This window comes from Aspergillus ochraceoroseus (assembly GCF_002846915.1).
Source record: "Aspergillus ochraceoroseus IBT 24754 chromosome Unknown P175scaffold_2, whole genome shotgun sequence".
Lineage (NCBI taxonomy): Eukaryota > Fungi > Ascomycota > Eurotiomycetes > Eurotiales > Aspergillaceae > Aspergillus > Aspergillus ochraceoroseus.
The window spans coordinates 3,085,525-3,108,508 of record NW_024468477.1 but is presented as its reverse complement, the minus strand read 5'-3'; the positions used below and the strand labels follow the sequence as shown (position 1 = coordinate 3,108,508).

Sequence of the window (22,984 nt, the reverse complement as noted above, 5' to 3'; positions counted from 1 at the left end):
GAAAAGAAATATCACCTAACTACTCGTACTGATTTCCTACGCAGCGCTCTCTCTACAAGTACAGCCACATACAGTACAGGACATACTCAAGTATCCAATACCAGAGCAAGTCATCGAGGATTTGAGTTATCGCACCCTGGCCACTCACTAGCAGTAGTGTTCTCAGAGCTCAAGCCTTCTTCCTCCTACTGGTCCTTTCATCCCACTTGCATACAGATATGTACGTACGGTAAATCCTGGTCCATCCGTCAGAGATCTTTTGAGAGAAAATTGATGTTCAGATGATAATGCCCGGTGCGTCTTATCTTGCGGATACGTACCAAAGTAAAAGCTTCCCCCTCCTCTCACTGCGTTAATTACTCCAGCAAATCCCCGACCACGCTTGGACGAACCTCTTTTGCCGTCATCGCGATTTCCGCCATCATAATTCCCCAGCCTGGTTATATTCTATCCCTTGATACTATACCTTGGCATATCTCCTCGTCCTCGATCAAAAGATGTGGTAACCCATTTCTCTTGCCTGGTCGCGGAATTTGCAACCATAGCCTCCCTACTATGCTCGCCTCTCTGCTTCGACCCAAGAAACTGCGGCGCGAGTACGCGCAGCGCTCTCAGTTCTCTCCTCCCTACAGCGCTCGCAAATCGCTATGGCTCTCTCTTAACGGAAAAGCGGGTGTAGACCGGCGAGCAGGGTATGAAACACTTGATCAACACGAGACGGACGAGGAAGATGTGGATGTGGATGAGGAGGAGGAGGAGGAGGATGACGACGACGACGCTGATGGAGAAGACGACGACGGTCCGATCGAGGCAACGCCTCTTCTTCCGATCTTCTCTGCTCCTCATCTCGGTAATGACTACTGGTCTCGAACTAAATTTCTGACAGTATCGACTGACTCTGTTTTACCTTCCAGATATCCTTCCAGTCTACGATGTTACCCATGCCATTCGCTCGCTGATCATTTCACGCTGCGAAACCACCTTAACATGGGACCAACTACGCTCGCCACAAATCTCCCAATTCTTGGTGAAGCCTATCCAGCAGAAAATCACGGCATTGCATTTCTCCAGAGCCACATTGTATGCTCTCATGACCAATTGCCTCCAGTTCAACCGGGAAGTCCATCTGAATCCCGGCAACAGTGGCACAAACCAGACCAGGGCCATGGTAAGCGAACTTCTCGCTATCAAGTTGCTAAGAGAGTACACCACCCGAGAGTTGATTGATGCGCTATCCTATGATTTCTACCCCCTCCAGGGTCAAACGCCCACAGAAAATGGCGCCCCCGAACGCGTCCCTGGTTGGAGCTATGCGGCACAATCCAAACGATTGCGTGGGGTAGCTCGCATCTCTTGTCTCGAAATCGCCATTCGTGCCCAAGCGAAACGGTTTCTCTCTCACCCCCTTGTGGTGAAACAATTGGAGGCGATCTGGGCAGGCACCGTTGTTTTCCATTCAGCCGCTGATAGTCTGCATCGTCCATTGGTGCAACCCCATTCCAATCCACGACCCTCTTACGGCGCTGCGGCTGCCAATCGTAGCCCGTCAATGGTATCAGACAAAAAGACCTGGCCTGAAATGTCTGGTTTTCGACGATCAGTGACGCTCTATGACCCACGAGATGCGTCCTTATTCAAGCTTTCCCGACTGAGGGTGCCTCGGTATCGACAATTTCTCTCAACCCTGTCATTTGCCGTCCTACTGGGGCTCTTCCTAGCCGTTCTGCATCAACGAAGCATGGAAATCACCCCGCTGGAAATCGTGTTCTGGTTCTGGAGCGCTGGCTTCATGCTGGATGAGATTGTCGGCTTCAACGAGCAAGGTTTCAGTCTCTACCTGATGAGCTTCTGGAATCTCTTTGACCTTGGAATCTTATTTCTTTTATTTTGCTATTATTGTATGCGGCTTTACGGTGCTCTGATGCCCTATGCGTACAAGGAGACGATTGCGGAAAGAGCCTACGATATACTGGCGGCGAATGCGGTTCTCTTATTCCCTCGACTTTTCTCGGTTCTAGATCATTATCGTTACTTTTCTCAACTCCTCATTGCATTTCGGATTATGGCGTCTGATCTGGTGGCTGTCTTTCTGCTTATCATTATTGCCTGCAGTGGATTCTTTGTGGCCTTCACCTCATCCTTCAGCAATAACCAAGATCAATCCCCAAGCTCTGTGGCCTACGCCCTATTCCAGATGTTAATGGGATTCACCCCGGCTGCGTGGACCCTCTGGGACGAGTATAACGTCTTGGGAAGGGCTATCCTAACCATATTCCTCTTCATCTGTCATTTTGTCGTTGTCACCATTCTTATTACTGTCCTCACCAATTCCTTCATGGGCATCGTACAAAACGCCAACCAAGAACATCAGTTTTTATTTGCCGTCAACACGATTTCGATGGTCAAATCAGATGCCCTTTTCTCTTATGTCGCACCAACCAACATTCTTGCTTGGCTAATTACGCCTCTTCGATACCTCATCCCTTTCAAACAATACGTCAAGGTCAATCGCACGATCATCAAGATCACACATCTGCCCATCTTGTTCACCATCTGCCTTTATGAGAAGACGATCCTTGGCTCCCAGATGATTGAATCCACTGACCTCATTGACTCGCCTATTCGATCTGAAGTGGGAGGCGAGAACCGCGGCGCTCATCCTCGATTCAGAGCTTTGAGCTCCCGAGCGCCTCGCTTTGTTCGGGAGCCATCAGTGGCTACCTATCAAAAGGATCGTGCCCTGGAAGAAGTATTTCGGCGGCCTTTTCATGGAGATACAAATAGAGGCCCCGTCAGAAATATCGCCAGCCGGAAAAGCAATAATATCGTCGATAATTGGATGGAAGCTATGGAATCGGGGCCGGTCAATCCGCCCGATGAACAAGACTCGGATGAAGTGTATCGACTGGAACGATTGCCTAGAAGCCGTTTCCCTTTCCGGGCACGGCGTGCTCGCAGTCTGCGCAACTTTCCGGAGTTCAACCTCTCAGCTATTACCTCTAATCACGAAGATCGCATACGCCACGCCACATCCTCCCCCGTTACCCCTCGCGACAGAAGAGGGTTCGTTACCCCTACGATAAGAAGGAAGTTATCACGGCATACGGACATCGAAGGAGATAATGAACTTACGAGTGGCGACAATGAAGACGGGGCCGAGCAGCAGGAGAGTGCGGGAGATGGTGACAGTGGTGTTCCCGCGACTACGACTCCAGGAAAGAGCACGCCGAAATTCTACAGCTCTCGACCATCTACAGCAAGACGCAAGTCCCGCAAGAACAGTCCAACTCGACGCCCTCATTATCATTCACGAAACCCGTCTGGGGCCACCATCTTGTACAATCCTCTCTTATCACCAAGTCATGATGAAGACACGGATGTCACATCGAGTTCTGCCGGTCCCATGCCTGTGCCAGGTATTGGCGACACTCTCGGCCCTGGCTCATGGCATCACGCAACCTCCATTCTTGACGGTCTTGGTTCAGACTTGGGTGATAACAAGGCAATTGCCAATGGGTTTACTGGGGATGTGCCTTCAAGCTTTACTACGCAGATGGCGTACGCCACAGGAGGCATTCGACGAGGAAGAAGCCCACAAGGGAGCCAGGATATACTCAGCAAGCTGGTTCTGGCCCGGATGAATAATATCGAAGAAGGATTTCGTGAAGTGATCAAGGAGGTTAAAGACCTTCGTCGCACCGGATCCAGCCGCAATGAAAGCCAAGTCGATGAGCAGCGCAGTGGCCAGCGGGAGAAGAGACGAACGGATAAGAAAGACGGAAAGAAGAAAGCCCCTAGCTCTCGGCGAAGCAAGATCAGCAGCGATGGGATGCGAGCAGGCGAGACGACTTATGACTTGCATGAACAGGATATAGATCAACAAAATCACGCATAACGACCTACAATCTCTCCCGTATTTGCACTTTGAAAAGATTTGACCCCGTGTACAAAATCAGGGTGGCTGTATCTTTTTTTTTTTTTTTTTTTTTTTTTTGTGTGTCTGTCTGTGTCAATTGGACACTAATAATAGAATTGCCGGCTATGATTAGAGAAGCTATAGATTAGTTAGTTAGTTAATGAATTTACGCTTAGTTATGACTTACTTGATCGATAATCACTTATCCTTCGTATACCTAACATACCTAATATGTACTCTGTATTGCATGCTCCACTCCACATATTCTACATCTCTACCAAGATACCACTTCACCATACGATAATTCTAAATCGAGCTAACTATTGATGAATATCTAGGATAAAATATCACCCCCGATGCTGGATGTTAGTTATTATTCCGCTACTGACAACAGGCAGTAATATGTATATAGGTACCTAGTACATAGTACAGTATAGTACCTCCTAGGTGCTGAGCACTCTGTAGAACAACCGAACAACCACCTTGCTCAATCTAATAAATAATAGGCGAGCAGTGCTGGGGTGAATCAGCAGAAGGAAGAAGGGAGTAGTTAGTTAACTAGTTAGTTAGTTAGCTAAGATTCAGGCCAAGTATGATGGGTAAAAAGCCCGTGCACCGCATTCGGCAATGATTTCAACCCCCTATGCGGAGGGAAGTCAGGTCACTTTCTCTCAAGGCAGTTTTTTCCATCCATCTCCCCGAGGATATCTCCACTGAAAGGAACGTTCGGAATTGGGCTGCTGGCTCAGAGAACTGCCAAGATTTGCCAATGTCCGCGTGGAATCTGCTTATCAGACCAGTTTGACATTGCTGATCCGGAAGGGATCATACAGTTGCGTCCCTGTTTTCTGATTGCATATAACTAGGTCAGTACCTTAAAGGACTCCTTATATTATTTTTCTCCAGGTAATACTAACTTTATTTAGAAATAATTAGTTCCCTACTAGTTAAATTCTGGGTCTTTAATATTCGTGTACGTGACTATATTTGTGGATATAGCTTCAATTAAGCTTTCTAGAGCTTGCTGCAGGGGCGGTTAGAGATCAGCAAGCTTCTCAAATTGCAGCCAGCCAAAAGGGCAAAATTGTTTCCTCGGTCTCGGAGGGGCAGGAGAGGTTGATATGACCACTGGTGCTATCTGGCAAGACCGTAACACTATCAAGTGGGGTGTCAATACTGTGAGTGGATCCTTTAGGCCTAGAACCACTCCCCTTGCTAGGAGAGTGTTCCATTTTTCTTCAGTAGGAAGGATGTAAGAGATGTCCCGTGCCTCTTCAAGGTAGATATTCAGTGACTGACCCTCTTGTGTCAACGTTGAGATCTTCTCTAACGCGACTAACTCGAGGTTTGCGTCATCCTCCCCTCTAAACCTTTCGAGGAGTTTCCCCCGCAGGACCGCTAGATCTTGCTGGTCTGCTTTTTTCAAACTTCTGACGAAACGTGCTGCTGAATCTCTTAAGTCCTGTTAACTTGGGTATTTTTTGCGAACTCTTTCCTTTTATATCCATCCCCTATTCAGTACCTCTTAAGGAGAACCAGCACTTACCTCTATATAAGAAATAACTAGATATATGGAATTGCAGGTAAGACTCTTTTGTTTTGTTGTCTGGAACCAATACCTCGTGAGTGAAACAAGATCAAGTAATAAAGGGGATATGCACCGGTAGGTGAAATACTACAAGAAGTAACTTGTAGCTGTTGAAACAAGAGGGCAAGGTATTGGTTCCAGATAATAAAAGAGTCTTACCTGTAATTCCATACATCCGGTTATTTCTCAAGTAGAGGTAAGCGCTGGTTCTCCTTAAGGGGTGCTCAGTGTCGCAAATCAATTTGACATCAGGAAAGTTCGCCAGCTTCGAAAAGTAACTGTATGATCCCTTCAGGATCAGCAATGTCGAACTGGTCTCTCTTGCCCAGGTAATCTTCCCAAAATTCCTTCTAGAGGGGTAAAACAAAGCGAGAGCGGAGCTAATCTAACGAATCTTCTTCCGATTCAAGTCTCAGCTCCTTTTGGAGGTCTCTCTTGTTCGTTGAGAGAACAGTAGACTGCTCTGGTTCTTTATTTTCACTCTGTCAGTAATTCCCCGGGATTTTCTTTTGCAGGGAACTTGAGCTCACCCAGCTCCTCTTCAGGCGCAATAGCGCTGAAGTCAATCTCGACATCGGGTTCATATCTGTATCTGGCATTTTGATGGATTCCCCTAATAGAAATCAGAGATGAGAATGAGTAGAAGACGTCAATGGAGAGAGGTGGGTGGAGGATGTGTTTTGGGACAGAGAGTGATGAAGTGAAGAGCTGAGAAATTTTGTCTTCATTCACTTGTGTTGCCCCCGAGTACCACGTAAGTGAGAGTTGCTGGAAATGGTATTCTCAGATGAATTAGGATCCTAGTCATAACACCAGTGAAGCGTTCCTCGCGCAACCTGGTTCCCTGGAGCTCGATGGATCTCATACTAATTCTATCTTAAGGTGTTTACAGCCATTTGTTACGCTATAAGTAAATACGTACATTGATGATCCGACCTGGGGGTGAAAGAGAGCCCTAGAGAGTTTCATTTTCCCATGGCGACAATCCTGGATAGCATCATGAATGGGCCATTTACCTTCAACATGCCCAGAATGCGGCTAGAGAGTAGAATAGATTACAAGACATCTTCAACGAGTTGAGTAGGATATACCCGCCAGCAACCCAAGGTATTGACCAGCTTGGGTGACGTATCACCAACTCATGCCGGGCAGAATCATTGACCAGACCATCTTGACAGTCAATCAATTTCCCAGTATGGCTTGGTGAACTTCGCCTCTCGACGTTGGGCAGATTCAAAGACAATGCAGGAAGCCAATCGGCTCCTGCCAGACAATGTCATGGAACGATCCCATTCACCTATCAAGCGAGTTCCTCTGAACACCTGAGGTAAGGGCCAACATCAGGGAAATAAGACGGACTAAGACTTCGAGGATTTAAAGAACTGGCGCTCCTGACCCAGAGAACGAGCTCCTGTCAGTCCAGATTAGCTTGGGCCATTGCGTTGAAGATCTGCTCTAGAGTACTCCACAAAGTCCACACACTCTTGCCCGTTATCTCGCGCTTGGTGTCCATCGTACTCCGCATAGCTGAAATAGCTTTTGATGGCCTGCTGTTCACAGCACTGCCTGGTCTATCCTCTCATTAGTGCATCTTGACTTCCTTAGTGAAGCAGCCAAACAAACAGGCGTAGAGGAAAAGAGGATGATGGGTGAGTGAATCACCTGACTCACCCTGCTCAGGTAGGAAAGAGGTGGTCGTCCTTTTTTGAACACGAGAGAAAGTTGCATGGGTGTTCTCAGCCTCATCTCATTCATTTCCAACTCTCTTTCTTGAAACACTTGGCTCTCTCTTATGAGTGGTGGCTCGGATCCTGCATAATTGTTCACTCTACCTGAGTCTTCGTCTTACACTTTTATCTCTCTCCTCTCTTCTCTACATGCAGATCGAGATTCTACTGCAAGAAGCCAAGTATTAAGCGTTGCCTTCAACCTCACAGCTCCAAGAACTGCCCCACAATCAACACCGATCTACAGATTAAACCAACTCTACCAAGCGTCTCGGGTTATCAATATGAGTTCCGGAGAGCTGGATTTGCTCCTCCTGAAAGGTGCAGATACCCTGGCATTCATCGATGCTCCTTCCTACAAACCTACTTGGTCCCTCCAGCCGAGTTCCAGCCAATCTATCCCGCACCGTATCCATAGCGGCATATTGCTACAAACGAGATCCCCTGTTATCCGCAAGCTATTCGAACCAAGGGCCCAGTCGCGCAATATCAAACGTCGCGGACCTCTCCCAGATGGCATCAAGTACATCATAGATCTCACTCCTCCTTCAACTGAAGACGACGCCGTCTTGTTTCTCACTGAGTTATCCTGCCCGCAGGGTATTATGACCTGGGCTGGTACAAGAACCCGCTGGGATCTGCCGCCGGCTTGTGTCGCGGGGAAAGACCCACGGCCGATGGCGGGGGAAGGTCAGGCTAATTCTGGCTTACTCCAGGAATACTCGCCTGCTCAGCATCGTGCGGGTATAGTACACCTTCTTCAAGCGCTGGATGGAACAACACCACAGCTGAACACTCCTTGTAAACTTTGGACTTTCTTTGCGCTAGCCAAATTGTACGAGGTCGCTACCCTTCCCCAGATCAGTATCCCCGTGCTGTCGTGGATCTATGAGGGTAACAATAAACGCCTCATCGAGCTCCACCCGGAAATCGCCTATCGCATAGCTCAGGGAACTCAGTGTGGTTACCTCTGTTGGGATGCATTCGCTGTCCTAGTCGGAGAGGAGGCTCTGCTTTCTCTGCACCAGGCAAACCTGGGAGTTATCAGCCCCAAGAAACGAGAGGCGACTTTCCACGGACGCCCCCGGGAATCACTGAGTGACGAAGAGCTCCAGCGTGTTGAATATGCCAGCCAGGCGTTCATGGAGCATGCAATCCAGCGATTCATTAGCCTCGTAGGCACAAAAATGCACTGGCTCTCCAACTTGTCCTCGTTTCAGAGTATCCTGCTCTACAAAATAGAGACGCCCAGGGAATACGAGGTTGTTTCTCGTCTTCTTTCCTCCGTGAAAGATTTTGTGCGAGGTAGCATTGTAGCAACCCTAGATCAATTATCCATAACCTATCTTCCAAAAAAGTTCAACGTCGACGACCGCGGTGCCTACCCGACGCACGCTTTCATGAATGTCTACAACTCCATGGATTGTGTGGAGTGCATAATGAGCAGGACTTTCTGGAAGCATCTTTCCGAGAAGAAATTCAGCAAATACGACGGCTTTAAGTTCCTACAAAAGAAGTATTGGGATACATCCCTGGCCACTCTGGGAAACCACATCGGAGGCTTTCGCGATGAAGAGAACGCGGTTATCAGACCAGTCAATGATCTCGAGCTAGACCACAATATTTTGGCCTTCAACCGCCTTCCTAGGCATAATAATACCCACGACGGAGATAGCCTCAGGGACGGCATCTTGACGAGATTTTCTCTATCTTATTTTCTTGTAGAGATCCAGTCATTCGTATCTCAATATGCCGGGGACATGATTAGGGCGAGCAGACCAGCAATGACGTACGAGTTGACCGACACACTTACCTGTCTTACCGATAACGAGTTCAAATACCTTCCACTATGGGCCGGAGGGAATGATGATGGAACCGGTGGAGTCTTCGTGGACCAAGACATTCCATTTCTTGAAACCGGGGGGTTCTCTGCTCCAGGGCCTTCCATCCATACGGACAGTACTACACCTTCTCTAGCCTCTTTCTCTATCTTTTCGGCTTGCACCTTCAGCACAGTCCAGAGGGCATCTCACAAAGCGACTGAGAGCCATGAGAGCGACGTTCTATCTCTTAATTCCGACGCTTTCTCAAAAGCTGGAGTCTCAGACAGACCAAACCATACTTCGAAATCCACCGCATCCGAAACTGATATAAGTGATGACTCCTTTACACTAGGCTCATCTGCAGACGATGTTGAGGACTTTCCTTTCGATGACGACAGCGACAGTGATGATACCGTTGTCATGGATCACCCTGACGAGCTCGATGAGTTTGAGGAATTAAATTTGAGTGATGCTGATGATGAGGAGAATAGTTCCTATTGAACGGGTTGACAACGGTGCTGTCGGGATCATACTGCCTTTTGTTTTCAAAAGAGAAAAGAAAAGAAAAGAAAATTAGACATGACTCATGATTTAATGACGGATACCAAAATTTGACGAGCTGGATCAGTATTTACTTCATAGATACTCTGTATACAAGGGCAATATGTAGCACGTGATAGAGATATGAGGTCTTGGCACCGCCGACGTCACGGAGATGCGCAAAATCAGGCTCTGGTGAATCCTTTGTCAAAGCTCCTACGAGACAACTCCTTTGTCTCTATCATCACGCATTCCCTGAAATCCAGACAATTCTATTCAGAGCCTCGAAAGAATAAAATCTAGATTGTCTGTTGGGAATAAAATCAGCCGCCATGGCCTCATCCTCCAAGCCGTCGAGCTTCCTCCTGTAGTATGTTGCATCGGATGGCACTCAAAAGCCATAACAATGTCTCACTTCATTCTCTTAACAGAGCCAGCTAACAACATTTTTGATAAATAATAGCTCTTGCATAGCTCACCGCACCACCATTCTCGCAGAACACTCGGCCCCTGGCTCCTCTTCCACCGCCGCCTCGTCCCTCGCCTCCATCATCCTCCCCAAAATCAGCCACGACAAATCCCAAAAGCTCACTTACACACACGAGCGTCTCTTCGTGCACTACATCTCCGACTCACCCACCGGTCCCGCTGAAGATGCAAGCCGCCAAGAACCCAACTCCTATGCCCCGCTCAGCTACATCGTGGTCGCGACGGCCGAACAAGGCCGCCGCATCCCCTTCGCCTATCTCCTCGAAATGAAGCGCAAGTTTCTCACCACGTACCCACCGTCGAGTACAGATTTCTCAGCTCTCCCAGCCTACGGTTGCGCCGCGTTTAATACGGAATTGCGCTCGCTATTGCATACGTATAATACGGCGCCGCCCTCGGATTCCTTGGCCTCTGCGCGCAGAGAGATCGATAGTGTAAGGGATATTATGACGGAGAACATTGAGCGGGTTCTTGAGCGCGGCGAACGCATTGATCTGCTCGTGGATAAGACGGATCGTCTGGGCGGGAGTGCGCACGATTTCCGGATTCGCAGTCGCGGGTTGCGCAGGCGCATGTGGTGGAAGAATGTCAAGTTGATGGTTCTGCTGGGCGTTGTCGTTATCTTCCTCTTGTATTTGTTTGTTGGTATGGGCTGCGGGTTGCCGGCATGGGGGAAGTGCATTGCGTCTGGGTCTAGCGAGTAGGTGAGTGATATTTATTTATTGGGGGGCGGGGGGGGGCATTTGCCTTCACCTTCCCTCGCCTCCTTGGAGTGAGACGCTATCTGAGGAATGATTGTGATGGTTAGTTGCATCTAGGGCTTTTCTTGCGGAGCACATGAGGGGTTTCTTCTTCTTCTTCTTCTTCTTCTTCTTCTTCTTCTTCTTCTTCTTTTTTCCGATGTTTCTATTAGCAATATCCAGCCGCTTGATGATATCGTTGATCCACCAAGATGGTGTCTGTATCATACTATTGATTTCTTTGTTACTAGTTCTTCATGATTTAGATCGAGTATATTTATTCCTGTGAGTACTAGTAGGCATATGGGTATACCTAGAGAGAGAGATTTATACCAAGTGCAATCACTGTTTTTTCTTTTCATTTTTTTTTTTCTACCAAAGATATGTTTTTACCAAGATATGTGTCTCACTATCAAACCCGCAGCTTCCTCGGCCAAAGGCCTCAGTGCGAGTCTGCAAGCGAGGCAGAATATATTTCTGGAATATTACCAGATCCTGCAATTCCTTCTACGCCAACCGTATACCTCTTCAATCATGGTGGTTGTCCTGGTGGACTGATTGAGGAGGAGATAATTTGGCGCCTATTTTATTAGGCAGAGCGAAGGGGGAGGGGAGGAGAAAGGGGGGTGTGATTTAGAACAGATATTATTGGGTCAAAATGCTGGAAAGAAACTTGGAAGATCCTTGAAGCAGAAGCAGACTTGACAACATCATGACTCTTAGCTGCTGCTGCTGCTCCAAGTCCTTGTCAAGTTTGAGCTGGGTGAAGACCACGTTGGAGGGATGGATGATGGTGACTATGTGTCAGTCGGTGCATAAGATGGAGAGCGGACATGTCCGCCACTGTTAAGCCTGTGATAGATAGTAATGTTAGTAGTAACTCCTTCGACCTCTTGATCTTCCTAGCTGTCTGTTATAGCTAAAACCAACAGAGAAGAACAAGGTGGTCAAAGGAGGAAAACCCGAGAAATACTCCGCAGATGGTGGATATTGTTGTGCGTCACATGACACTCCGCTAAAGCGGTGGGTTTTCTGACCGCCTTTGTAAAGATTGGCTGATAATTAACTACTTGACAAGCACGTCCCTTAGGTACCCAGCATGTCCTGTTTTTCAGTCTTTTGAATACCTGACTACACAGTATAGAAATTCTATAAAGAGGTTATTTATTTTTGTTCTGGAATATTATATGGCAAACATCTTCCTCTTCTTATGGCCTTTTTTTATGCAGCTGAATCCAACATATGCATGCTCCCCAAGCAATAATCCATAACGCGGCAACCCCCACTGTTGACTTAGTTATACCTGGGTATCGGGGGCGCGCGTTTTACCTCTAGCATGTCGGACGAGCAGTTTCACTGGGCTAGGCTTCAAGGCTATGCACCGGCCAAGACAGGTAATCAAAACCTACCACACGCCGAGGAAAATGCTCAACTTCCATTCCAAATAGGCTCGTACTATGAACCACCTTCGACATTTCAGACACAACGGAGCCAGAATCACGGCCTCCCGCAATACCGTTCGCCTTATCCACAGAATGAGGCCTATGTGCGCCCTAGGGACTTAATCCAACCCCCTTTGCGCCAGTGGCCTACACCTTCCAGCTTCGAAACAGACACCCAACACCAGTGCGATGATCCTGTGCCCTCTGCCTCTTCGAACCACCAACAATTCCTAAAATGTCCAGCTCCTTCTCAGCTAGCGCTTCCATTATATCGAACAGGGTCAGGAGAATTGTGTACGGTGGAAAACATGGATTTCGACCACGAGGCTAAACGACGACGGATTGAGTCACTGACTGCATTATCAGCTCCTGCGCAAATCGCTCCATCAGCCTACTTACAGCCATCTTCACAAACCCATGCCCATGGTGTTTCATATCCTGCTGCACAATCTGTAACAAGGACTACTTCTCAACAAATGGCGCATCCCAGTCTGCGAACTGCATCTCGCCCTTCTGCCCCACAATTTACGGCAGGCCTTGCTTCGCAATCCCATATACCCCGTGTCTCGGAGTTTGTCTCAAGGCCTACTACACAACTTCCGACCCAAAATTTACGATCAGTCGTACCGTCAGCCATACAACCCCCTCGATATTTAGGCGCACCATCTAGTTCTTCGTTAAATGCGGAACATACGCAAGAACCTCCCCCAAATCCTGGGTTGTTCGAACCACCACCCTCGCAGACGTCGCAAACACCTCAGGCTCCTCCGCGACCGGGGCCATATGCAAACCTTGCGCTATTCTCCTTCCAGCCTAAAGATCCCCCAGACAGGGCCTATCTTAAATCTCGTACAGATCTGATCAAGCCTATCAGAAAGGAAAAACTCGCAGAGAAGCTCACATACGATCCCAAAACAATCGCTAGGGACGTCCTGATCGCAGCCGGCCGTCACCCCACGGAAAATCCTTTGAACCATCACCTTCTCCGACTGAGAGACTCGTTTGTTTTCGTAGACACCAACTCCGACTTGGACACATTTCGATGGGATCTTGTTGACCCGGAACCATCACGTGATTCAATGCTCGACACTACTCCCAGAATGGAAGTTGGCCCCCCCATTCCGCAGGCCGCCGTTCAGGGACCACCACCACCACTACCACCACCACCACCAGCCGCCAATGATTCTCTTCGTATCCCTGCACCTCCACTTCCACAAAGTCACTCCTCGGAGTATTGCACGCCCCGGCAGTTACCCCTAGTACTTAAACATCAGCAGGAGCAGCCAGAGCCAGAACCCCAGCCCCAACCAGACACCACAAGGACACCAAAACCAAACATGCCAGGCCGGAGGGGCAGGCCACCCGGAAGCGGGAAGTTCAAGGTTGCGAAGCTTGTCGTTCCTCCCCCTGCTACTATCTCGTATCCGGTCTTTGCTTGTCGATGGGGAACTTGTCAGGCCCAGCTGCACAACCTGGAGATGCTGAAAAAACACATTTTCAAGGTTCATGTGACTTATCATATAACCTGTAGCTGGAGGAGCTGCACGTTCACCGACGCTCTGCCCGCTGCAGCGCTTTTCAATCATGTCAAGAAGGAACATCTTAATTCCCTTGCGTGGAGATTAGGTGATGGTCCAGCAGGGCCTCCAACTGGTGAGAAATCGCAATGATTTGCTTTTGATTCTGCATACTTCGGGAGCCAATAGTATATTCTTGCTTTATTGACTTTTTTTTTTTTTTCTATTCTACTTGCCGGGTCTAGTCGATCGAGATTCTGATGGAAACTCTGTGCCGTTGACCATTCCCGAGTCCATCCAACCAGGGTGCGAGGGTTCGCTTATCTTTCCGGCCAGCTACAGCTCCATTCGCGCATTCAATCGAGTCCATGGAAATCACACGCAGTATGACAAGGCCCAGGAAATTTTCAAGGCCGTTCAGCGACTGAAGGAACATGTTGGGGTCGGCTTAGATCCTGGTGGATGTGAGCTAGCCACACCTTCACGCAAGGAAAGGGTGAGCAATGATGAGGAGGTATACGAGGTGCGGACTGGTTTTTAAAAGCGATCTTTTATGATCCCCCGTGATACCCTCTTTTTCATCGAGGCGTTCTAGCATAGGCGGCATGGTATTGCATGGTATGGGATATCTTCAAAAGGGGAGGAGTGTATTTCCTTTTTTTTTTTTTTTTTGCCCTCTCTGTACATTAACCATAGGAGGGAGAACAGGATTCCCATTAATCCAGCCACAAAGTTATTTTACCAAGAATTATTGTGTTTCCTTTTCTTTTATGCCTCAATTGTATCGAGCGGCCATGATTACAATACACAAAATACGACATGCAACCAATGTCCCCAAGTTATCGGTCCTTGCTTCCTGCTGACGAGCCGCCGGCGGCCTCTGTAGAAGTTGCAGAACCAGTAGCTGTCACCCCGCCGGCTGATTTCTTTGTCGCATTCACGGTATCTTCATCATCTTTGGCGTTCACTTCCAGGAAGTGATAAAGGACGATCATCATCATGGCGCAGGAGCCCAGAAAGACGGCAAGCCGATGGAGTTCATCGTCGGTGATCATGGTGGAGAGGGATCGGTGAAGTTTTTTCTTCGAAAGTAGAGCTGGAGGAGATAGGCGATATTAAGCGACCATTAAGAAGGGAGATCGCAATCCAAGGCGATTAAGCGCACTGATGAAGCTCGTCGAGATGGCTGCTGGATGCCACGGTGGTAGGTTAGGTTAGCTTGGATAAACGTGTAGCGGAAGGGTAATTTCACGGGGGTGGTTGCAATTGTTATAATTACCCCAACTAGTGCAAGAGAGAGACAGACAGGGACTTCTCCGAAACGTACCTCAAGTTCATGAGATGGAGGGATTCAAATAGAGCTGATGATGAGAAGGGAGCGGAATGGACACCTTGGATATAAGGGAATACAAGGCTAACTGGTCAAGTGTCGTCATGCCGTTACCAAAAGTACCGTATTTTACAGCTCTCCCCGGGGAAATATGGGTAAAAGATCCGTACTACTCTGTACTCTAGTACGCCGCTGTCGCCGTGCATAAATGGATAGTTAGATAATCAGAATTATACTCACAATACCTTCGAATTACGTTCCTCTTCTTCTTCTTCTTCTTCTTCTTCCTCTACATATCCATCATTTTCATCATCATCATCATCATCACTTCTATGCTTCTGCTCAACTTGATATCTACCTCACCAGTCTTGTATCTCTTGAAACTTGTCCGACCCCGGAGGTTAGTCGCATCTGGAGAATCAAAGCGCGCTGCAACGGCCCGGATACAGGGCCTGCCTGCCTGGTTCATTGGCTTCAGGATTCTGTGTGGAGTGGATGGCCGCTTTACTAATTTGCTGAGCAACCTGCTTCTTTCTTTTCCTTGACCTTTTCTCGCTCCCCCCATTTGACTCCTGCTCGGTTTAATTTCTCGAATCGATAGTCAATTCCCGATTGTCCGGCCCTCTCTGCTACTTCAGACTGCTTTTCTCTTGCGTTTCTCCTATTCAATAGCCGGCGCATTGCTGTACCTGTGAGAGCTTTTTATTTTCCTCGCCGAATATTCTGCTTCAAGTATTTGCGCCGTCGGGAAACGGCGCCTACGTTTTAACCAAACAGTCAATCGGTTATCTACATCTTCGGTCATTCCAAAATGAACCCGCAATTCATCCCCAACCAGAGCTTCAACCAACCACGGGCTTCTGGCCCTTCGCTCCTAGCCTGTCTTCTTTGTCGGCATAAACACCTTAAATGTGATGGTGTCACTCCTGTCTGTAGCCGCTGTGCTGCGACGGGCTCAGAGTGCCAGTATACTCCATCACGCCGAGGCTACAAAGGGCCCTCGAAAAAGAGACGAACCAATCCATCCTCGCCCGAGAAAAGTCCTACAGAGCTTCCTGCCACATTCGACCCGAATACAGTTGGCATATACAACGCCCCCATCGACTGGAACCTCCAAACCGGTCTCCCATATGTGCCAATAGCGACTCTTCCCTCTTCAACGTCGTCGGGAAGTCCCGGTTTCGCTGAGAAGTTTAGCGCATCACAATCCGCTCTCGTGAACAACTCCCCTCTAACCCCGGACTCGTTATCCTCTATTTCCAGTGATGGCTATCTTATCGATATCTACTACACCTTTTTCCATCCCGCACACCCGGTCTTGCCTCCCATTCGCCTTCTCTACCAATCCCGCGTCCCCCGGTTTCTTGAGCAAGTGATCAAATTCATCGGAGCTCACTTCACCCCAGCTGCAACCCCTGATACCTACCGACCGACAGTAATGGCCAATGTTATGGACCAGGCAGGGTCAGTAGAAAAGCTACAGGCACTGATACTACTAGCTATTGTTCTTCATTCCCGAAATGAACGACCCCAGGCCGGCGAGTGTCTCGTTGCCGCCGTTGACCTGGCCTTCGAACTGGGAGTCCATACTAAACCCTTTGCAACAACAATGGGCGAAGGGAATCCGATAAGAGAGGAGTGCCTAAGGCGTACTTGGTGGGAATTGTTCATCATTGAGGGAATGCTCACAGCACTTGGTGTCCAGTCCGCTTTCCGCACAAACATGGTGCCGCTGGAGGTGCCGCTGCCCTGTGAGGAGCGCATCTATCAGGATGGATTAGCCCCTCCATCTCCCCCCACGGTGGCGCAATTCGACGAGCGGGTTTTTGCCGACGAGGAGCGAGATTTCTCTTCTTTCGCCTACCGCATAGAGTCGGTCCGCATTCTTGGCCGGGTTGTCGCCATTCAAGACATGGTTGAAGGCCAACAGGACCATGTAGAAGCCATCGACGCCCGAATTACAAGCTTTTTCCACCACCTACCAGAGTCTAAGGCGGAACTGTTGCGCCCTGATGGATCTGTGGATGAGATGATGTTCCATGCAACAATGGTTGTAAACGGCGCATCCATCTACCTCCACTTCCCGCGCTCCGACCTACTTTCCTCCCCTGCTGTTGCCGCTGAGGTTATCTGCGGCCACCATGGACCATGCTCCATCCCCGCGTTTTCTCATCACGCCCACGCTATGAAGGCTGTCAAGGCAGCCAGTGAGATTTCAACTTTAGCGTCCATCAGAATGCCTGTTGTGAAGCACACCCCTTTCTTCATCTGCTCTCTAGTCCTCAGCTCCATAGTACAACTAGCCGCCTGCTCTGTGAAAGCAGGACAGATGCCAGACCCCAGTCGGGATCGATTATCGCTCACCATCGGAGTATTCAAAACTCTGGCCAACACCTGGGCGATCTCACAATCAATCATGCGTCAGATCAAGGCTGTTGCCCGTGACGTAATGGACATGGGCTTACGTCCTACAATGGATCAAATCGACCTTTCAACAGTCCTAGACAACAACCGATTCTGGCTCCCACAAGCACTTCCGATATAAAAGGGCCCTTTCCTTTCTCTCTCTCTCTCTCTTTCCCTTCCGTTATTTGAGGACGGACGACGCTGCAATGATACCCTTTGTCCATATTTTGAAATTCCTTCCACAGTCCTAGTTCATATAATACATCTCATATCTGTCGGGCTTACTTTGATATTTTTTTTTTTTATTCCAGGGGAACTTATCGCTTATCCATCTTGTCTAGATGGATGTTTGAACAGTCTTGTATTATCTAAAAATGTCACATTCCCCTGCATATATACTATATACAGTTCACAAGCCCCTAAATAAATAAATAAATAAATAAATATATGCCAAGCTAAAGCACACACATATATCTATCTTGTTTTGAATTTGCCCTTCTATTCTTTTCTCTTTTGTTTTCCTCGTCTAAATTTCGAATCTCAACCAGGTATTAATTATATCTTATTGTGTTGTTTTGTTGTATCTCAACTATGTACCTCGTACTAAACCGTGTGTATATATATTATGATATTCTACTCTACTCTATATAAAAAAAAAAAAAAAGTTCACTTAAAAATAAAATGTAATGTATCCATCCAGCTTTAATATGTATGTACATCAATCAATACAGAACGTACATATTTGCTTCTTTCTGTATAAGCCCTGGTATAATAACTGGTAGAAGCCTTTTGGGTATGGGTATGGGTGTGGGTGTGGGTGTGAGTATGAGTATGAGTATGAGAGAAGAATGATATCTATGCCTATCCAGGTGAGAGATGAGATGAGATAAGATTAAAAAAGAAAAGAAAAGAAAAGAACAGTTCCAATCTTGTGTTGGTTTGGGGGGGAGGGAGGGAGGGAGGGGTCGTTGTTGTTATGCTTGGTATCAGTAAGCAAGGCTAGGCAAGAGGAAAAAGGAAAGAAAAAAGAGAAAAGCCCCCTTGGTAACAACCATCCAGCCCGGTCTATAAGGAAAGACAAAAAAGTGGTATCATGGTGATAAAGAAATAGGCAACAACCAATAGACAAAGGGAATGAATGAATGAATGAATGAATGAATGCATAAGTGTGCTTTGGGGGAAAACAATACAAGAAAAAGCTAAAAATGTGGAGATTGCGGAAAGGATGGATGGTGAAAGAAGGATTCAAAGGGATTATATTATGATTATGCCCTTTTATTGGATTGGATTCTATATGGCTGATTGATTGGAGTCGGCGAGTGCCCGCATCTCTCGCAAGGCCTCGGCTCTTCGGATGACAACATCATCGCGGCGCACAACGTTTCGAAGGGCCTCGCTAGCTTGGATTAGGCCGTCGATGCTGATAGCGTGATTGGTCATCTGGTGGTTGATGTATGTGTAGAGCTCTGCCGGGGTGGAGCAGGTGGTGAGAAGCTGGGGCTCATTCAGCTTTAGGAGGGCAAGTGCTACTTGGAAGAGGAACGTGCTTCCACCACCGCTTCCGGATGTCGCACCGTTGATGGCGGAGGTGTTTGATGTGGCATTATCTCGCGTTGCAGACGATGATGTGGGGTTGGACGGAGGGAGGGGGACTTTGCTCGGTGAACTGGCAACATCAAGGCAGAGGACTACGTCCCAAACACGGTATAAAGCTTCTGCGGAGAGGCAATCTGTGAAAACAGAGAGGAACCATTGGAACGTGAGGGCCTCGAGTTCGACGCCTAGACTCTCGAGATGGGCGGACAGCTTCGGGAGGATTTGAGAAATGTACTGTCGCAACACGACCTGGTCAGCTCGAGAAGCCATGAGACCGTGGTCATAGTAATGCGCTGGAAGGATGATCTCGACCATGGAAGTGAGAATCCAGAAAGTGTCTTCCGCAGTAGGCGTGATCAGGAGTAGAGAGGCAGCGATCAGATTCATGCCTTGGCAGTATCCCACCTCGGGATTGCGACGAGAATAAGCCAGTAGGACTTCCTTGAGCTTAGCAACGCCTGGGCCCTTCCGGAAGAATACGTTGTCTGTTAAAGTCCGATTGATATCCATGTCGATTTGAGCCACAACCGTCGGGTCAGGGTCGAGACCCCCAATCCCCTTTACCAAGTCATCATAGTAGCCTGGAACCCGCATCGAGGATGCACCACTGCATTCAGACCAAATCTTTGATCGAAGCGCAACGGGAATTCCACCAAGAACGAGAGATCGGAACTCCCGCCACTTCGCACGGCCAACTTTTCCTTTGTTTCCCAAGCCAGATATCCCGACCATTTCGCCGTCGGCGAGGGCCACTTCGGGCATATCGACCGATTGCAGGGGTCGGTCCAATGCAGCTGCAGCCGCGGCTGCAGCTTCGCCCTCCCTTCTGCGTTCCGCGCGCACCTTGCGTAAGAACTCATTCCATCGGACAGTTCTGTCTCTCTGCAACAAGTCGTGGAGCTCAGTGAGCTGCTCAAGGAGCAGCTTGACCGGTTCATTTTCGCCTCCGGATGCCGGGCCGGCTATTTCATCAATCGAGGTCCCGGCAAACTCTGGACGATCTGCGACAACGGTAGACGTAGAGGCTGATGGCTGAGGGTTAGAGTTGACCGCAAGCGAGCCACGTTTGCCAAACACGGGGGCTGTATTAATGCGTGGTTGATCTTCACCCGCGGTAGTCAGGGACACAATCGGTCCAGCAGAAGGCGTATGTGACAGCAATTCCGTTGGCGCAGACGGGACTCTCAAATAGTCCTGCCATCTTCGGGTCCCCGAAGCAGTAGAGTCTGGATCCTCCGGAGTTTCAGTACCAGGTGAAGGTTGGGATCCAGTCGCAAACGGCAGCAGCTCCGGCAAATCGTTATCATCATCATCATCATCATCATCATCATCATCGTCGTCGTCGTCATCGTCATTATCGTCTGAGACATCGCTTCGAAAGGTGTTCAAGGTCTCCGCGATGCTCAGCCGGCTTGGATTGGTCTTGAGCGCACTCGCTTCTCGTTGCCTTCTTTTTCGACGCTGATCATAGATGAATCCAAATCGGTCGGTTAGAAAATCGCCGCCAAGGTAGTTATTGTAGATGGGCGAAAGCGTGGGGGGGCGCGATTCCATTGGAAGAATGGCATCCATCTCCACGGGGCCGAGATGTGTCGGATTCTTAGCTGCAATTTCGGCAGCGGCTCCCTGGGATATGCTGGAGGCTGGTTGCCTGCGATTAATTTGAACCGATCTTGTACTGCCACTCAACCCGTTCGTCCTCCCCGGTGCGCTATGCATGCTCGTGTTGCTATTGATCCGTTTCAAGGCGGCGACAGCCGACATTCCTCCTTTGGGAGTGCCAGCCAATGCGGATGAAGTTCCCTTACTTCTGTCTCCATTCGCTGAAGAAGCTCTCCCGCGACTGATCACCCCAGAATCGTCATCCCTATTCGCTTGGGAATTGCCAGCAAATAGCTTGATGGTCCAGGACGAGACAGATTTCGATGACTTGCGTGAATGGGTACTGGCATCATCTCCGCCCGAAGACACGTCTGGAGGCGGCTGGAACAATCGATCGTCGAGCGCTTTCCGTCGAGCGACGTTACCCGACGTAATCTGATATTGGGCATCATCTTCCTCATCCTCCCCCAGATCCGTCATAATACTGCTTGCCCGACTTGTTTTCCGGCTTCCGGCAGCGCTCCCAAAAAGAAAATCCTGCCAACTTCGGAGAGAGCTTTGGCGCCTCCGATTGGCGGCCGATTCAGTACTGGAGGTACCTGATTTAGCATCGGGGTCTAGGCGCTGGGGCGCACGAATGGTAGTCTGCAGCTGGGGGGGAGCGGCAGCATCTGAAGAATCATGCGGCAGCTGGTATCCAATCCCATCCGTCATCGCCTGCTGCATGAGCCCACCGACTCCACCTGACGACTTGGCGGTGTGGCCAGGATCGCCGTTCTCTCGGGTCTTGATGGGCTTGTGAGGGGGGTTTTCTAGGGCGTAGAGCCGATATTCAATATCTTTATTGGAGACGGAGGCCTCCCGTAGCATCCTCTTCAGCTCCCTCTCCCTTGCATCGGCGCGCTGGCGTAAGGCAGAGATTTCGGCATCGCGTTGGGCCAGGTCGCGAGCAAATTGGCGAACCAGTTTAACCGGGCCGTTGTTTGCAATCAATCGTTCAATGTGCGGATCATCCGCCAGGTGTAGAGCACCAGGGAAATCCCGGATCGGAATGGAATCCTCAAAAAGGGCAGAGCGTCCCGGGTTGTGCGGGAACCCACTCGTCAGTTTCGCCAGCGTCGCCCTCCGATCGCGACTGTTATCGCTCGAGTAGTCACCACTATCAGGATCTAACAAGGCACTGGTCAAGGCATGGTTCAGCGCCGGTTGGCCCAAAAACCCCTGCGGAGAGCGATCTGGAGAGAGGGAGGGGAAGGAGGTCAGGTCGGTGGCGACGGTATTGGGGGAGGCGGAATGGCGCTTCTGGGACTTTGCACGGATGGTTCTAGCCTTCTGACTTTGTCGAGAAGACGAGGAAGTCTGTGACGAGGAACGACGCTGTGGGAGTCGAATATCGCATTCCGCCATGGCTTGTGGGGCGGTAAACAGAACAGACCGGGGAATGGATCGCGGCGGACTTCATGAATGCTTTGGGAGAGATATTTCTTGTGTACAGACAGTGATATAGAAGAGATAGAAGAGCATCTAGTCTAGTTATACAAGCCAACTGGTGGCGGTGATGCCAGGATCGCTATCCTCTGGTGGAGGATGTTCGTAAGTAAGGTGGGATGCTGGCTGAGAAGCAAGGTAGGGACAAAAATTGGAGGCAAAGAACGAACCACACGCGGTCCGCCTTGAAGAGAAGGGGCCGAAAATTGAGAGAAGAGGGAAGAAAAAGAAAAGAAGAAAAGAAGGAAAAGGCGGAAGAGAAGAGGGTATAACAGGCGTAAAGAAAGGGACCAAAAGGGAGAGAGAGAGAGAGAGAGTTGAGTTAAAATCGCGAGCCATGACATGACGTGAGGTGGACATGTGACTTCTTGCACTCCCGCCATACATAAACACGACAGGGAAATCCAGAGGATTTTATTTTAAGAGAAGAAAAGCTAGAGAAATAACAGGATGGGTTTTGTTTTCCTTCTTAATCAGATTGAACAGGGAAAATAAGAGGTATATTCTATCATCAATCAGCACAGCTCCTGAAACCGCGTAATCCCAGCCCTGGATGCAGCATAACCAGAAGGACTAGAGAAACCCTGCCCAACCAGATACCGAGCAAAGAAGAGGGATTTAGAGGAGAAATATATGCCTATCAGATCCCAGAAGAACCAACAAAGTAGTTTAACTTCACTTCCACTGCTTACTCAGATCTTTAACAGCCTCGGTTCTCCGCAGAACAGCCGAGAGCCTTTACTCATAAGTACAGAGTACCTACTTCTTCTTCTTCTTCTC

At 48.9% G+C, this 22,984-nt stretch overlaps 8 protein-coding genes across 8 annotated transcripts; 5 read left to right on the top strand and 3 right to left on the bottom strand.

The window, feature by feature from the left end:
- Window positions 1-555: 555 nt before the first annotated feature.
- Window positions 556-3,895, top strand: P175DRAFT_0491598 (ion transporter; the record flags this gene model as incomplete). The annotated part of the gene is made up of 2 exons (XM_040895849.1): window positions 556-850; window positions 915-3,895. The coding sequence occupies 2 exons, from the start codon at window positions 556-558 to the stop codon at window positions 3,893-3,895; spliced, it is 3,276 nt and encodes a 1,091-aa protein (XP_040754606.1).
- Window positions 3,896-4,952: 1,057 nt separating this feature from the next.
- On the bottom strand, window positions 4,953-7,029 carry P175DRAFT_0530320 (uncharacterized protein; the record flags this gene model as incomplete). The annotated part of the gene is made up of 9 exons (XM_040899777.1): window positions 4,953-5,362; window positions 5,664-5,782; window positions 5,895-5,973; window positions 6,035-6,272; window positions 6,427-6,459; window positions 6,521-6,542; window positions 6,596-6,767; window positions 6,901-6,915; window positions 6,987-7,029. 9 exons carry the CDS (start codon window positions 7,027-7,029, stop codon window positions 4,953-4,955), a joined length of 1,131 nt encoding a protein of 376 aa, XP_040754605.1.
- A 510-nt stretch (window positions 7,030-7,539) lies between these two features.
- Window positions 7,540-9,492, top strand: P175DRAFT_0421008 (uncharacterized protein; the record flags this gene model as incomplete). The annotated part of the gene is made up of 1 exon (XM_040893102.1): window positions 7,540-9,492. A coding segment is annotated over one exon (1,953 nt), but the record flags the coding sequence as incomplete, so codon positions are not given.
- Window positions 9,493-9,796: 304 nt separating this feature from the next.
- On the top strand, window positions 9,797-11,168 carry P175DRAFT_0499762 (synaptobrevin family protein). The gene is made up of 2 exons (XM_040896806.1): window positions 9,797-9,964; window positions 10,058-11,168. The coding sequence occupies exons 1-2, from the start codon at window positions 9,927-9,929 to the stop codon at window positions 10,785-10,787; spliced, it is 768 nt and encodes a 255-aa protein (XP_040754603.1). The 5' UTR covers window positions 9,797-9,926; the 3' UTR covers window positions 10,788-11,168.
- An 840-nt stretch (window positions 11,169-12,008) lies between these two features.
- Window positions 12,009-14,527, top strand: P175DRAFT_0454709 (putative C2H2 finger domain protein). Its single transcript, XM_040894577.1, has 3 exons — window positions 12,009-12,217; window positions 12,272-13,918; window positions 14,028-14,527. The coding sequence occupies exons 1-3, from the start codon at window positions 12,160-12,162 to the stop codon at window positions 14,321-14,323; spliced, it is 2,001 nt and encodes a 666-aa protein (XP_040754602.1). The 5' UTR covers window positions 12,009-12,159; the 3' UTR covers window positions 14,324-14,527.
- On the bottom strand, window positions 14,368-15,155 carry P175DRAFT_0454708 (dolichyl-diphosphooligosaccharide--protein glycosyltransferase subunit 4). Its single transcript, XM_040894576.1, has 2 exons — window positions 15,110-15,155; window positions 14,368-14,971 (listed from the first exon to the last, which is right to left on the bottom strand). The coding sequence occupies exon 2, from the start codon at window positions 14,835-14,837 to the stop codon at window positions 14,622-14,624; it is 216 nt and encodes a 71-aa protein (XP_040754601.1). The 5' UTR covers window positions 14,838-14,971; window positions 15,110-15,155; the 3' UTR covers window positions 14,368-14,621.
- A 768-nt stretch (window positions 15,156-15,923) lies between these two features.
- On the top strand, window positions 15,924-17,657 carry P175DRAFT_0530315 (Zn(II)2Cys6 transcription factor; the record flags this gene model as incomplete). The annotated part of the gene is made up of 1 exon (XM_040899776.1): window positions 15,924-17,657. One exon carries the CDS (start codon window positions 15,924-15,926, stop codon window positions 17,655-17,657), a length of 1,734 nt encoding a protein of 577 aa, XP_040754600.1.
- Window positions 17,658-18,808: 1,151 nt separating this feature from the next.
- Window positions 18,809-22,123, bottom strand: P175DRAFT_0432689 (TBC domain-containing protein; the record flags this gene model as incomplete). The annotated part of the gene is made up of 2 exons (XM_040893555.1): window positions 18,809-20,713; window positions 20,783-22,123. The coding sequence occupies 2 exons, from the start codon at window positions 22,121-22,123 to the stop codon at window positions 18,809-18,811; spliced, it is 3,246 nt and encodes a 1,081-aa protein (XP_040754599.1).
- Between the last annotated feature and the right edge of the window lie 861 nt (window positions 22,124-22,984).

Excerpts from the sequence above, each read along its gene's own strand:
- P175DRAFT_0499762 (XM_040896806.1), top strand. The coding sequence starts at position 9,927 with ATGGCCTCATCCTCCAAGCCGTCGAGCTTCCTCCTGTA. Across the intron at positions 9,965-10,057 it reads CCGTCGAGCTTCCTCCTGTA|CTCTTGCATAGCTCACCGCA; the intron begins GTATGTTGCATC and ends GATAAATAATAG.
- P175DRAFT_0454709 (XM_040894577.1), top strand. The coding sequence starts at position 12,160 with ATGTCGGACGAGCAGTTTCACTGGGCTAGGCTTCAAGGCTATGCACCG. Across the intron at positions 12,218-12,271 it reads CTATGCACCGGCCAAGACAG|GCTCGTACTATGAACCACCT; the intron begins GTAATCAAAACC and ends CATTCCAAATAG. Across the intron at positions 13,919-14,027 it reads TCCAGCAGGGCCTCCAACTG|TCGATCGAGATTCTGATGGA; the intron begins GTGAGAAATCGC and ends TGCCGGGTCTAG.
- P175DRAFT_0454708 (XM_040894576.1), bottom strand. The coding sequence starts at position 14,837 with ATGATCACCGACGATGAACTCCATCGGCTTGCCGTCTTTCTGGGCTCC.